The sequence below is a fragment of the Podarcis melisellensis genome (assembly GCF_964234715.1).
Source record: "Podarcis melisellensis genome assembly, chromosome: 1".
NCBI lineage: Eukaryota > Metazoa > Chordata > Lepidosauria > Squamata > Lacertidae > Podarcis > Podarcis melisellensis.
Window position 1 is genome coordinate 127,110,540 of NC_138528.1, and position 15,745 is coordinate 127,126,284.

General features: G+C 50.5%; 1 protein-coding gene across 3 annotated transcripts in view; it reads left to right on the top strand.

Annotated features, from left to right (window-relative positions):
* Positions 1-1,645: 1,645 nt before the first annotated feature.
* Positions 1,646-15,745, top strand: part of NRP2 (neuropilin 2) — a 252,609-nt gene continuing 238,509 nt past the window's right edge. The window contains exon 1 of one of the 3 annotated variants that reach the window (XM_081913721.1): positions 1,646-2,859. In XM_081913721.1, the coding sequence (XP_081769847.1) occupies positions 2,787-2,859 (73 nt within the window). In that variant the 5' untranslated portion in view covers positions 1,646-2,786. The remainder of the gene's footprint in view (positions 2,860-15,745) is intronic. The other 2 variants (XM_081913722.1, XM_081913720.1) reach the window with 2 other exon arrangements.

Here is a 15,745-nt window from a genome sequence, read left to right on the forward strand (position 1 = left end):
AATTCCATCCACCAGCGCCATATGTGGAAGAGTTTGTGCGTCTGGCTGATGGCGCACACTGCTTTTGGGGACACAGCCAGGTGCTCCTAAAGCACAGAGGGACCTGCTAAAAGTCAGCCTGCCTCACGTGATCCCTTCAGTGGATCAGATGTGGTTATGGGAACCAGCCTCCCAAGTCAAGGACGGGGGAATCTGTAGTCCTGCAAGAGACTCCTGACTCCCATCAGCTCCAGCCAGCACAGTCAATGGCCAAGGATGATGGGAGTTATAGTCCAACATCATCTGAGGGGGTCACGGGTTCCGTAAAGGTAAAGGGACCCCTGACCATTAGGTCCAGTCGCAGACGACTCTGGGGTTGCGGCGCTCGTCTTGTTTTATTGGCTGAGGGAGCCAGCATACAGCTTCTGGGTCATGTGGCCAGCATGACTAAGCCGCTTCTGGTGAACCAGAGCAGCGCATGGAAACACCGTTTACCTTCCCGCTGGAGTGGTACCTATTTATCTACTTGCACTTTGGCTTGCTTTTGAACTGCTAGGTTGGCAGGAGCAGGGACCGAGCAACAGGAGCTCACCCCGCTGTGGGGATTCGAACCACCGACCTTCTGATCGGCAAGTCCTAGGCTCTGTAGTTTAACCCATGTCCCTTTCGTGGGTTCCTTAGTCCTCCTTTAAGTTCTACCAGTTATGACTAGGTTTAATTGCAGGTCAATGGCTCTGAGGATTGTGGAAGGAATGGGAGATAAAGCCACTTCACTGAGACCTAGGCATAAGAATGCACGCATTTCCATATTACACTGAGGTTTTCATGCTAGCTCAGTCGGGAGAGGAGACTCTTAATCTCAGGGTTGCAGGTTTGAGCCTCAAGGAGGGTGGACTCACTAGATCCTCGTATCCCCTTCCAATTCTATGGTTCCCTTCTGCCTGATGAAGAGCTCTGTGCAACAGGAAAGCCTGCGCAGTGTTACCCTTTAATGGACCAACTATTGGCGTGTTTCAGTTTTCTTCCTTTACCATGCAGACTCTGTCTCAATCTCTTTATAAGGCTGAGTCTTTACATACTTGGCCTTATCCCAGAGGTAAATTTATTTATTGAGCTGCTGCTGGCAAGTTTTAAGTAAAAACCCTTCCACGGTGTTATAGCAAATAACGTGTCTCCTGCCAGCCTCTTAAGTGTTATTTGTGTGTCTCACTCCGTGTGGGCGGGTGTTTGGAGCTCAAGGCGCTTCGCATTTTTGCATTCCAGCGCGATCACCTCGCCCCTTCTCTCCCTCCTATAGCCCCGTTTCCCGGGCGTAAAAAGAATGTGCTCTTAAAAATAATCCCATCTACATAATAGCGTGTCATACGCAGATCCAAGCCACGACAACCAGGGTAGCCCTGCAAGAATCGCCCAACAGCAGCCGCCAATATAAAGCTACCTACGCAGCGCAGGATGCTGTAGTGTGTGTGCGTTTGTGTGCAAAGCGAGAGGAGCATTTGCCCGGGACTTGTTGCTTCTGCCAAGGGCGAGGCGCGGGTTGCAGCCGGGAGCGCAGGAGTTGGGGGGGAGCACACTGCCGCTTTGATCTTGCAAGGGAATCCAGAAGAGCTCTGCTACCTCGGCTCTTCCTCTCTCCACCCTCCCTCTTCCTCTCCTTCTCCTTTTTCGCTGGATCGCGGCCGAGTTGCGAGCGTGGCCTGCTCGGCGCTCCCGGGGCTCTGCCTCCTTCTCCCCCTTCCCCTCTCGGCGCGTCGGGCTTAAATGAGAAACATCGAAGGGGCGGGCCCTGCGAGAGCGTGTAATCGGAGAGCTCTGCCTTTCTGTCTGACATGCACATGCCGCTCTGCCTGAAAAGGCGGCGAGCGAGCCGAGAGGCAGGCAAAGCGAGGCGACAGGGCGCCGGCAACGCTCAGCTCCGGAGGGGGAAAGCCGCGCAAAGCCCAGGAGGAGGAAGGAGCAGCAGGAGAAGCAAGGCGGCGGCTTGGAGCAAAACTCGAGCGCCAGCCCGGGGATTTCTGCATCTGGAAGGCGGCGGCTGCAACAGCAGCAGCAGCAGCAAGCAGCACTTTCTCCTGCCTTCCCGGAGCTGCATCCGGAAAACGCCTCTAGCGTGAAACTGACCACCACCAGCAGCAGCAGCCCTTGAGCGCAAAGGGGCAGCAGGCGGCGAGGAGGGACAAGGGACATCGCCGGACTCCGGGGCTTGGCAAGGAGGAGCAGCAGCAGCAGCAGCATTGGCCAGACCCGTTGCCATCTCGCTCCGGATTGTGTGCGTGTGGACGTCCATCTGAGGCTGAGCCCGGCTGCTGGCGATGCCCAGGCGGCACCTTTCTGACGGCGGCTCGGCTCGGAGCGTTGGCAGCGCCGCCGCGCTAAAGGGAACGCCACTTTGAAGAACTGGCGCGCTCTCCCTCTCCTGCGTAAAGGCGTGCGCGCGTGCGTCTCCGCCTTGATCCCCGGCGCCGTGTGCCATTCGGGCGGGTGCGCGCGGCTTCCCGAGCAGCTGCCTGCGCCTCCTTCCTCTGGCGAATGTGAGGAGTTTCCCTCCGGCGTCCTGATCCTTTTTGGAAGTGGGTTTTGCGCGCGCGCGTGAGTGTGTGTTTAAATCAGCGAGCGGCGCGCAGGGAGCACCGAAGGGGACTCGAAGTCTTGGCGAAGGGGAGTCTCCGGCTCGGTGTCCCTTCGGAGAGGAAGAGGACGAGAAGGGAGTTGCGAACACCTCGCTCCCCCCCGCATCCACCCGCGTCGCCGAGCCCACGCCGCTTGGGAGGAATCGCCCTTCTGCCGCCGAACATTTCCTCCCCAAAATGGATACGTTTCCTCTCCTCTGGGCACTTCTGCTTCTGCACCTGGTCGGATCCGGAGTCACGGGGCAAGCAGGTAAGGCAAACCAGAGTATTCCCAACGTTCCTGTCAACGATTTCATATTTGAGGGGTGTGGGTTGGGGGTGAGGGGGAGCGAGCGAGCCCCCTTTGCGCCGCCAAATTTCTCCAGTGGATCTGCTGACACCCACGAACCCAGAACTCTTCTCCTTCCCCCAGATCCAACTTTCACCTCCAGTAGAGTTGGCTGTAGCGGGGATAGTACGCCTTGCAATAGGCAGGAGGCAGGCTGTTTAGGGTTTCCCTTTTATAATGCTGTTGTCACATATGGAATAAATCAAAGGTCTGAAAATACTACAAAGTCTCCTCGACTTGCAATTTTTCCGGGGGCGGAGGCAAGACTCTTTTTCTCCCACCCCACCCCCTCGTCACTCCGCTTATGCGGAGCGTAATTCCCCGGAGAGCTGCCCAGAAGAGCTCTCTATCTTTGAGCAGAAAGACATAATAAATCATTTATACGTTTGGGATGCATTTCGCAGATTCCCCACGTTTTCATCTCTTGCAAATGAAAAGGGGGAACCAGCGGGCTTCCAGAAGTCGAAAAGCTGGTGGCGTTTTCTGAATAGAGTTGAGGAGGGGAGAGTAAGAACATCACACCTTTTCTGCCTGGTATCTGACAGCTGCAGTAACTGGGGAAAGTGCTGGTGTCTCCCAGCCTCTACAACACCCGGTCCTGTGGCTTTGCTTACAGGGGGAGAGAGAGGCAGAAAAGAGCCCGCTAAAGAGAACTCATTATCAGCAAAGCACAGACAAACAGGCAGCAGGACAACCTTGCAAAGTAGGATGTAAACTTTTCTTGGTGGAGCTGACCAACCCCCCCCCCCAAAAAAAAAAACAGGCGGGGGTGGAAGGAGAAATAAGTAAGGCAAGGCCATGCAGAGATAAGGAGAGACTGCTTAACCCAAACCGCAATGAACTATTATTACCAAAAAGTAAAATGGTCTTGTTTCTTTAAAAACAAAAACAAAAAACCTCCTCCTCCAGTCTTGTTACTGAAAAAGGAGTCTGGAGCTAATCCCCGCTTACTGGCGAAGAGGGCGCACTAAACCCGTCCGCCTTAATTACTCCATCGGAGAGCTGACACTCATTTCCTCCGAATTAGCCACCGAGCAGGCAGTGAAAACTCAGATAAGGCAGATTAGAAGCAAAACAACAGGATTTGGGAGAGGGAGGGAAGACGAGCGAGGCAGTACCAGCCTTGGAGAGGCGCTCAGAAGGCAAGGGAACGACGCTCGTAGCCCGCGCTATCCCTGCAGCTTGGGGCGAGTGGTCGGCATTCCCCGCCGCGCGATTTTTCCAGGCTTGTCTTCTTCAGAGCCCCGCTCTGTTCATTGGGGTTTCCTGGCGAGTAAGCGTGCTAAGGATCTCAGCGGCCCTTGCCTGCGCACGGTAACGCGCAAGCAAGCCTCTCCGAGCTCTGTGGGTCTGGCTGACCCCCAGGTAAACTGCGCCCACCACGGTGCCAAGCGTAACCTCAGCCGGTCATCCTCGCGCGAATCCTGGCGAGGGGTACGCGTGTTTAATTTTGCTTTAAAAAACAAACAGACGGGGAAACCATTTTGCTGGTGAGGAAACTAGGGTGTAGCTTGAGCCGGGGATCTCCAGGCCCCGGAAAATCAAGTCGTAGGGAGCGGCCCTGAGCATAAGCAGAGTGCCTTTCTCGCAGAGCACCTCGGCCAACGCAACTAGAGGCGGAGAGCGCGCGGTCTCCGCCTCAGAGGCTGGGCTCCTTAAGTCGGTTTGAGCCCCGGCCCCTCTCCTAGACAAGGAAGGCATGGCGGAAAACCAGAGAGAAAACACCCCCTAGGCGAGATCTGAACCCATGCAGCAAATCGCAGGCGGCGGCGGTCCCAAAGTGTTAAACTGGACAGCTTTGGCACCCGGTGGGTGTTTGTCTGGCCACAGAAACCCCTGCTAGCATCCAAGGGCGGCGGCAGCCGATTGCAGCAAGGCAAGCGAAGCGTTTTATTGGTGTGTGGGCGGACGCCCTGTTCTAAATGCAAGCTGTATATTATACCCCCCCACACACTTATTTTCTCTTTGTATTTCTGGACGTTCTCCCCCCACCCCAACCCTCACTCGTTTCACGCCTAGCTGCAAAGCCTCCGGCCGGTCCCTTGGCCAGGGCCGCGTGCGTAAAACGCCCGGCGCCGAGCGAGCGCGCTCTTCCCGGGTCTCTCCCGGTGGCGCTTGGTGTGGCGGGCGCAGAGCGTGCTGCACGCCGCCAGCAGCAGCAGCAGATTCTCCCTTTTGGCAAGGCTTGAACCTTGCGGCAGTGCCCGCCTCTCCTCGGCTGGGCGGCGTGTAAACAAATGCATCAAGTCCCGTCAGGAGAAGCTGGCTTTGCCAGGCTGCTTTTGCCTCCTTCCAGCCTCTCTCTCTCTCCCCCCCCTCCGCCCTCTCCACGCCAGCCGCTCTACCATCACTCCGCCCCTCGCTTAAAAACAACCCCGCAGCTTTCCTTTGCAAAAACAACGCCTTTAGGAGAAGTTACCAGCTCACTTGCTGAAGGCAGGGGTGGGCACCTCGGCTTCCCCTCGCAGGGCGAGAGGTTTGCCGGCTTGATCTTTGCCCCTGCTAGGGCGAGAGAGAATGGATGGATGGGAATGCCCGCCTGGCCTGCCATGTTTTTTCTCCCTTGTGTGTGGCTAGCTGCAAACTCCGCTCTCGTCGCTGTAAAGACCAGCTACTACAGTATATAGAGAAGGGAGCCTTCTCTATAGATGAATTAAATGATCTATGAAACAGGCGAGATGAGAATGGACTGGCCGAAGAGACCCAGTTGTGGCCCAGGGTGAGGGATGGCTACATCGCTTTGGTTCCCAAAAAAGGAAAGCATAAAACTGCTTGAAACATGCCCAGGCCTCCACACCCAGCAACCAGGCAACCCAAACAACATCTAGAGGGTAGAGTGTGAAGCATAAGTGTTGGCAGAAGGGTTTGGGGGAGGGAGACTCAGTCCGGATTCTTGTTTCTGCCTTCGGTTATCCCTTAAGGGTGCTTTTAACTTGCTTCAGTGGCTCATTTGTTCAGAGAGTAAACCAGGGCACCAAAGGAATGGAAGGGAGGGAAATAGGCCGGGAGCAGAAAGGGGCTTTGCTCTCCCATTCCGACTGGGCATATGGGGTAAAAGTGATGCGGGATAATGAAACACGCTTCCTTGCTCTCCGGAGCTGTTAGCAATAGCAATCACCTCGGTTTAGCATCCTTGCCTGAAGTCACCTCTGAAAAGCTGATGTGCACATTCCCAAGAGCTGCTCCAGAGTGGATTTTTGACTCCTGGGGATAAGCAAGGTGGTTGCCGGGAGCTGTATTTTCCCTTGCAAAAACCCCTCTCCTCTAAGTAGATTATGAGCCATCTCATCGCCACTGTGCTGTGGAATCCCTCCAGGGGATCCGCTCCTCTCCCCCCACCCCCACCCCGCCAGATGATTTAAGTGAAAACGGCAGGGGAAGCAGAAACATGTGATTGAAGTAATGGAGGCGGGGGGGGGGCGAAGAAAAGGGGAAGCGGTAGTAAAATACAAGCTTGTCCCTGGATTCCTGGCACTCGTGCTGTGCTGCGGAGACGGCTCCAGTCTTGGAGACTGCAGTGGAACCTCTGTTTGGCAGCCGCCAGGAACCTAGCAAGCCACTTTCCCAGAGGCCCAGCACACACAGGCAGGCTGAAGTAAGGGGGTGGGGAGGGCTGGGGGTGTCAGGTGAAGAATTGCAGGCAGTAGTAGTACCCTTGCCTCCCTGCCCAGCTGTTGAGCCCTGGAGAGTACCCATTTAGGCAGAGCGCAACAGCTGCCGAGCAATCTGTGTGGAGGAGCCTCATCAGAGCTGTCTGCCCCCTTCCTGCTTGGCTCTCTGGGGCAGGCCCCAGAGCTCTTCGTGGACAAGATCTGTAAGCATGTGTGGGGGCAAGCATGGCTGGCGAGAACTGGAAAGTGTGGCAAGGGGTATCTTGGCGGGTTGATCTGCCACGGCACAAACTTGCTTTCGGCAAGTCAGGTGTTGCTTGTCTGTTCCGTGTTGTGCCCTGTGAACCTCAACAGAAGATTGCGGCGTATATTTTGTTGGATTCACGGAATCGTAGAATTGCCAGAGACCCCGAGGGTCATCTAGGCCAACCCCCCGCCAATGCCGGAATCTCGACACGCCGTCCCCCCACCCGATTCGAAACCAAACCGGACCCTGCTTAGCTTTGCAAATAAAAACGTAATTGCATACCAAAAATGTGATTTTTCTGGGTTTTGAGCATGTGGATGGCTTGCTAGGGCTGCCTGCATCAGATGTACCTGATTATGGCTCACTGCGGGATGCAGAGATGTGCGGGGGGTAGGGGGAGAAGGTGAGGTTGCTGAATGGAGGCTCAGGATTGGCCGAAGCAGCCTTTGGAGTCCCTCCCAGCGCTTATGATTCTGTGAATAAGAAGCATCTCCGTTTGGGCTCTGCAGCTGTGGTGTTCAGAGAGCCCTCTCTGGCGCACGTGGAGAGATTTGCTGGCAGAACTGCAGGTGTCAGGATTCCGTCCCCCGCCGCAGTGCAATGATGTAACTTTTTCTCCCGGCCGCTCTGGGGGGATTTTCTGTATGCTTAACTTCCAGCTAATGCCTGATGCAAACCAAATGGCATTGCGAACAAGAGTTAGGGAGAGGTGTAAGAACAGGTGGCTTGGATTCTTCGTGGCGGCTGCTGGAGAAGACAAGAGCTAACTTTGCTTCCCACGTTGTTCGTGGGCCGAAATGTATCGGCGCATAAAGACTGGCCTGTGGTTCCAGGGGTTTTCTCGTGCTTAGTCCAGTCCTTGTGACTGGCGCTCCTTTCCTTTCCTTTCAGGCAGGGAGGGCTGCTGCTGTCCCTGTTTGTAGCGAAGAACAATCTCTTTTTACCACTTGGCATTGATTTGCTTAGGCCGCTGAAGCGGAAACAAAACCCAGGCAATCCATAAAAATTCTATTAAGACAAAGATTACCCACCCAAACAAAATACAAGAACACGGGTAAGACAAATCAGCTCAGAGTCCCTAAGTGGTACCTTCTAATGGGCTTCCCATACAGGATTGAGGCTTATTATGGTTATGGGAGCTGTAAAGGGTTGGAACAGCAAAGTTGGAATGCAGGAAAGAAGACTAGCGATTGTTCAGCCGCGGTAGCTGAGCTGAGAGTTCTAACATCATATAAGAAGGATTTCTTAATTTTAATAAGACGGGGGTGTCCTGTGCGAATGTGCCTGGGCAGCATCTGTGTTTGCTGTCCGAAGTTATTGCTGGCTTGTTTGCAGCCTACGAAATGCTGCTGCTGCTTTTAGGGAAACTTTCCTTGCACCAATTTTGATTGGACTGCCTAGTCCTCAAGGTTTCAGAGATAAATTAGATGCTGCTGGCAAACAGATGTGAAAGCTTTCAGATTCCAGCATGCAAGTAAAAACAAAAGAAGCCTGCCGCCTTTAGGTTTCCCAACTTTCAGCTTCGTAGATTAGAAGACATATTAAGACTTTTCAAGGACTGCTGCAAGATTTCTCCCCCGCCCCCCCCAGTGGAGCTTCAGATCAAGAATCTGTGCAACATGTCCACCAACTGTAGTTTAGCATCTGCCGTGTTTGTGAAAATGATATGCAGATTGCATTAATTAGATGTAACGATGGTGTGTGGCTCTCCGGCTTACGATATGTTTTCACCATGGCCTTCGGTTCTGCTCAGCAAATTCCCAGCCCTGGCTTTCAGTGTAAGTGTAAGGGGGGCTTAGGAACCCAAGGAAGGGGGGGCGATGTATCGCAAAGGAAACTCCCTCATTCTTGGAGCTGAACCATTCTCGATCTCTCGCCACCCTCAGGAACAATTTCAGTTGCAAATGAACCTCTGCCTGTTGTTGCTTTTCCCACGTGAGGAGGAAATTGTGGCTAATGCTTCATTTCAGCTGATTGATTTCTCCTTAATACCGGCATAAAGTTAATAGAGGGGAGCAGAGCTGTGATTAAGCTATATCGCCCCAGCCGCTTGACTTAGTTTGATTGAATCTCTGTTCTTTACAAATATAATCAAAGAGGCCCAAAACTTGCTTTGGATGAGCAAAGCTGTTAATGATAAGGAGGAGGAGGAGGAGGAGGAAGGGAGCAGCTTGTAGGTCAACCTGGTGTAATACGGTAGACATCAGTGGAACTACTCCTGTGTAAAAGTTACTCGGCAAGGCGCCCCCCCCAGGGGTGCAGATTCAAGATAATCGAATGTGGTTGAGGATTATATCCTTTAAGGCAGTGCATTCACTCTTTCGGACTTGCACGGGGGTAGTTTTAGGTGGGATCCCCAGCTATTTTTCAGTGCCCGTAAACCAAATATGGTTCTTTATTTGTGAATACAGAATTGGCAAGGTAGCGATGGCAACTCCTCTGTGGCTTGGCTATAACTGTAAGTAAAAGGGGAGTCAGTAAAGAGTTGATTTGCCAAGGGGGGGGGGGAACGCTTCAAACTCGACCTCCCTGCTTAAGCAAATGTGAAAACTCATAACCCAGGAGAATAGCACACTTATTTATTTATTTGATTAATTTAATTTAAATATTTATAAATCCACACACTTATAAAGTGTTGCACACACACATTATGTATATGTATATATGTATATGTGTATGTGTATGTGTATGTGTATATGTATATGTCTATAGGCACCTTTCACCCTACAAGCTAGGCATTGGAGGTCCTTTGTTGCTGGTGGAGATTTGTCTTTGCAGCAATTTGCGTTTAGTGTTTATTGAAAGCGGTCTGATTGATAGCCCTGGAAGGTGAAGCCCAACCTCCCCGCCTGCTGCTCCTTCCCTCCCCTGCTTCTTTCTGCTCTCTTCAGAAGGAAGTCGGTGGCTTTCTTTTATTGCCCTGGTCCTGACCCAGGCAGACCACATCTGAAGGCAGTGGTGGTGGGAGTTTTGTCTCCAGGGCTGTTTATCCCTTGCCCTTCTGGCTCACACTTCCAATGTAGCTCTCGTAGCAAAGAGGCCATCTGCTGGTTTAGGAATGGGGTGCAGACTCGGAGGACCCCTCGTGGAGTATTCAGTTCGGGGAGATTGTCTGTGCGGTGCTGGTCTTCAAGCTCCAGAACTTGAGCCCGGACTACTCAATTTACTGAAGATAAAGAAATGTCTCGTAACTCGGAAGCTCCCTGCCTTTAGAAAAGCATATGACCTACATTAAATCCACAGGGGAAGCAAGGAGCAGGGGGTGTGACGGCCTGGTCCTGTCCCTGTTGCGTCTCCGATTACTACAATTTGAAGAGATGAAAAGCTACCATTTGGCCAACCCCCTTGTTACAAGGCAAGCCCACGTGGCCACCTGTGGCTCTGAATCTCAACCCTGCAGGGTGCTCCGGTCAAGAGAGGAGAAAGTGGAGAAAAGCGACTAAAGGGCAGAAAAATGTCTGCATGACATAGCTGTGTGCTGCAATGGGAAAGCAAAAACGAAGCCCTCTTCTGCAGCCCTAAAGGTAAAGGGACCCCTGACCATTAGGTCCAGTCGTGGCCGACTCTGGGGTTGCGGCACTCATCTCGCTTTATTGGCCGAGGGAGCTGGGTCATGTGGCCAGAATGACTAAGCCGCTTCTGGCGAACCAGAGCAGCACACGGAAATGCGTTTACCTTCCCGCCGGAGTGGTACCTATTTATCTACTTGCACTTTGATGTGCTTTCGAACTGCTAGGTTGGCAGGAGCTGCAGGCCTAGTCACACATTAATTTGCGGGGAGCGAGGCTGTGGTTTTAATCTCACCACTTCTGTTGGGTCATAATATTCCTGCAACAGCAGCATGTGAGGTGCAGTTTCTGGCAGAGAAATTCACACTCACAAGCACTCTGGTGTAGGACTGTTCCAATTGCACAGCACTGCGATGTATGAGAAGGTGTAGGCAGCCATTTTTGTTGAAGGAGGAGGACCAAGTGATGAAGGCCAGACCAACAATGTGGCCCGACTTGTCAGTCAGCACAGATATCTCTAGGGGTGATGTAACTTGGGGAAGTTCCTTCCCTACTCCAGTTACTCCTCCAGAATGACCAAAAATGCTTAAAACATACTTTTTTTTATTACACTGGTTAAATTTGTAGACCACCCTTCGCAGCATCAGAGTGATGCTCTTCCATCACTATCAAAACACACACAACAGATATATCAAATACACAACAGCAATTAAAATAATCAATTAGCGAAACTACCAATAGGACCAACAGCGTGAGAGCGCTTAACACCAGTGGGTGGTCTTACTGATTTGCTACAGAAGACTGGGAGAATGAGATTGATGGATTTCCGCCAGCAAATGAAAACAAAGCTTCCATCATCCATTCTGCCATTTTGGACTTTAGATACAGTGACAATTCCATAGTTGTGGGGCCACAACAAAGAAGGCTCTTGAACACGTCGCTATGTAGCAGCCCAAGACCACTGACGGGACAACAATAAGAGTTGTCCCTACTGATCATGTGACCCAGAATGGATGGTAGGGGAGAAAGTGCTTCACCGAATACCTGGAACCCCGGGCCATGCGGGACTTTAAATACCAACACTTAATTTGGGCCTGGGACACGGGTGGCGCTGTGGGTTAAACCACAGAGCCTAGGGCTTGCTGATCGGAAGGTCGGCGGTTCGAATCCCCGCAACGGGCTGACCTCCTGTTGCTCAGCCCCTGCTCCTGCCAACCTAGCAGTTCAAAAGTACGTCAAAGTGCAAGTAGATAAATAGGTATCTCTCCGGCGGGAAGGTAAATGGTGTTTCCATGCGCTGCTCTGGTTCTCCAGAAGCGGCTTAGTCATGCTGGCCACATGACCCGGAAGCTGTACACTTGCTCCCTCGGCCAATAAAGTGAGATGAGCGCCGCAACCCCAGAGTCGGCCACGACTGGACCTAACGGTCAGGGGTCCCTTTACCTTATTATATGAAGCAGGTCTGGTGGTCCCTGTGCCCCGTTCCCCATTTTGTTTCATTCAAATAGGAGGCAAGGGGGGAGGGTATGTTTGTATTTGAGACCAGGCAGGTGTGGCCTCAGCTTTGAATCCCATGGCCTTGATAGGTGGCTTCAGTAATAATCCTTCTCTTTCAGCCTCAGTTCCCCATCTATCATATGGGAATAATAACGACTAGTCTTGCTGAAATGCATGGGGTATGGAAGGGAGTGATAACGATGATGCATTTTGCACAGTAAAAACGTTACATCGGATGATGATTATTAATAACTAGAAACCAATGGCTGGTTGGAATCAATACGTGAAATTCTGCACTCCTTAATCTCCTCTGCATCCCGTCTTTAACCAGCGCTCTGTTCAGCAGTCTTGTTGCTGTGTATAAATAGCTGCTTCTTTGTGTCGGGTGGAGAATTCTTCTAACCCACCTCCCACCAAACCCCCAAGGGAAAAATCTGGAGTATGAGACTCTTAATTTCTTTTTTATAGTTCCTTTTTGGGTTTTCAAGTTTACAAACAATCACAAAGGGAACAAATAAGATATAATCAATAAATTCCCTCCTCAACTTTTGTGGGTCTTCATCTCAACCTTTCCTCCTGCATCTCATCTGTTACTTCAGTTCTATCAAATCTTTAATTAATCCATAAATGAGACTCTTAGTCTAGGATCATGGGTCTGAGCCCCACATCGGACGAAAAATTCTGCATTGCAGGGGTTGGATTAGATGACTCTAATGGTCCCTTCCAGTTCTATAAGCCTGTCATTCTGCACTCAGTGTACATCCCTGAATTCCTGAGAGGGCAATCCCCAATTAGTATATTATTGTTGCTCTGCAAATTTTCACCAAACTATTTAAAGGCAAAGGAACCCCTGACCATTAGGTCCAGTCGTGGCCGACTCTGGGGTTGTGGCGCTCATCTCGCTTTATTAGCTGAGGGAGCCAGCGTACAGCTTCCGGGTCATGTGGCCAGCCTGACTAAGCCGCTTCTGGCGAACCAGAGCAGCGCATGGAAATGCCATTTACTTTCCCACCAGAGCGGTACCTATTTATCTACTTGCACTTTGACGTGCTTTCGAACTGCTAGTTTGGCAGGAGCAGAGACCAAGCAACGGGAGCTCACTCCGTCGCGGGGATTCGAACTGCCGACCTTCTGATCCGCAAGTCCTAGGCTCTGTGGTTTAGCCCACAGCGCCACCCGCGTCCCTTCCCACAGCACCACCAAACTATTTAACCAGCAATAAATTGTAATGTGGGAAGTTGTATTTTTCCAAATTCAGACATGCCTATTAGATTTTTTTGAGGGGGGGATATTAACTTTTTAGTGATGTTTCAAGGATGGAGTCCTTGATATTGTTGGATACGCACCTGTAAGGTGATTGAGGTTTCCAAATATTGAGGATTCTTTGGTCTAAAAAATGCCCAGTGTCTTTCTGAAGAAGGATGGGAGAAATTCAGAAACTGTTGACTCTTTAAAAAAAGGAGGGGGGGGGGAAGTTGAGAAGCTGTTAATAATGCAATCCCAGAAGGCCCAAACGTATTACTATATAATTCCAAGAAATTGGAATGTATATATTAGAAAACGCACAGCTCCCTTGTGCTGTTTCCCCTGAGTCCTCCACTCTCCCATTCCAACCCTGCAGTTAAGCAACATTTATAAGCGCAACACATTACTGCATGAAAGGCTCAGTATATTTTACAAGAACAAATGTAAACATTCCCAGCAAATCTACTTCAAGTAGCTTTCTTTGCCAAGTGCCGCTGCCTCACTGTGGGAATGAGTGAATAGTTACATTTAAATAAATAGGAAACCAAAAGGAAGCAGTCCTCACTTCCTTGGCTTGCCAGCACACGGTGTGTAAGGCAGGAAACGGTGGGAGCCTGTTTGGTGGTGCGATGAGGATGTGATTCAAAACCAATCGGCTTGGAATAAAGTTCCATTGAAATCAGTGTGACCTAAGTTTTTAGGGTAGTCTTGTCGGTCATGGCAGAATCACAGTGCACGCCTAAGGATGTTTGAAGCATTGGCAAACGCAACGAGATTTGCTCTATTTAAGTCTGTAAGCAGAGGTTGGATGGTCAACGGTCATGGATGATCTAGTTGAGATTTCTGCAGTCCATTCCAACCTAGTTCTGTTAAAGAAAGAACTACAGTGGTACCTCGAAAGCCAAATGTAATCCGTTCTGGAAGGATGTTTGACTTCCGAAACATTCCATTTCCAAGGCGCGGCTTCTGATTGGCTCTTGCAATCGGAAGAGCCAATCAGAAGCCTCTTGTCTACCACGCTGGATATTCAGCTTCCGAAAAACGTTTGAAAACGGGAACACTTACTTATGGGTTTTCTACGTTTGGGAGCCGAAACATTCGGCAACAGAGACTATCGAAAACCGAGGTTTGACTGTAGAACAGAATGGAGACAATCTCTTTGCAAAATACGGCAAGGATCTTTGCCCAGTGAAAGCAGAATTGTGTGTAGAACTCATAGAATTGCAGGCTTACGTTATTGTTTTGCAGCCGGTCATGTTCCATTAAAGGTAAAGGAACCCCTGACCGTTAGGTCCGGTCGTGGACGACTCTGGGGTTGCAGCGCTCATCTCGCTTTATTGGCCAAGGGAGCCGGCGTACAGCTTCCGGGTCATGTAGCCAGCATGACTAAGCCGCTTCTGGCGAACCAGAGCAGCGCACAGAAACGCTGTTTACCTTCCCGCCAGAGCTGTACCTATTTATCTACTTGCACTGATGTGCTTTCGAACTGCTAGGGTAGCAGGAGCATGTTCCATTAGGAAGAGGCAAAGTTTATGAAACCTAGACGAGCAGAGGAGAGGGTAGCAGCCTTAGGTTATTGATGTCTGGAGAGAGAGAAGAGGAGTCCTGGGTGGAATTCTTGACTAGATAGGAACAGGAAGTGGAATTGCTTCAGTTTGCTATCTGCTGTCTCATCACGTGGTACCTTATTAATGAAATCACTTCCCATGTTCAGCTGTGAGTCATCTGGTTTTCAGTCATCTGTGGGCTGGTGAATGTGGGGCTTCCTGTTTTGTCTTCCTTCTGAACTGTGGCCCTCTTTCTAACCCACTGCTATGCCATTTTGTTTTCTTGGGCCCCTGCCAGTCTCCTGTTATTTGAAATAAAGGGGGGGGGGAGGTATTGACCTAGTGCTGGATCTGGTAATTAAATCCTAATCCTGTTTATATCGGTCGGGCTCCATCATCAAAGAAATGAGTGCGATATCTGAGATACTGTAATGTGACTTCGCTACATAATCTAGCAGGAGATAAAGATAAATTGTGACAAGGAGGAAGCCCTGACTTCACCACAGATGGCTTTGGTAATTAGCAAAGCAGAGTAAGAAAACATGCTGGAGGTAGATAAATTTATGTCAAAATCTGGTGTGTTTGAAAGCTTTCCTCCATTATGAAAGCCTGTCTCAGCTCCCCAAAGGGATGTAAGATGAGAAGAGGAAAGAGTTTTAAATAGACAATAATATGGTAATGTACATCAAGAGAAAAATGCCTTCTGCAATTTTATATACGTAAAAAAAAACCTTTTTAAAAAACGAGGTAAACAGTTCAGCTGCCAATTTGTATGTAGTCAAGCAAACAGTTAGGACATCGGTTTAAAGCAGCCCGTTGGAGATGAAGGATAAAAATCAGGTGTTTGGACACAACTGGGTGTTTTTGTCATTTCTCTGGGCTAGTTAGAAAAAGGAAGGAGAGGGTGGAAAACTGGGTGTCCACAGCAGAGATATTGTTTATGCAGCTCTGAGCAATGTGCACTCATAAAGACTTCGAAATGTTTTGCTAAAAGCTAGTATTTTTAGAAATGGCCTCCACTAAATCTAGCAGAACATATTGCTGCAGAGAGGCAGGCAGGCCTGCAGCAAATATTTTGTACACACTAACTGGTAAGTTTGGTTCTGCGGCTTCCGAAATCCTGGTACGGAGGGGATTTGCTTTTTAAAAAAA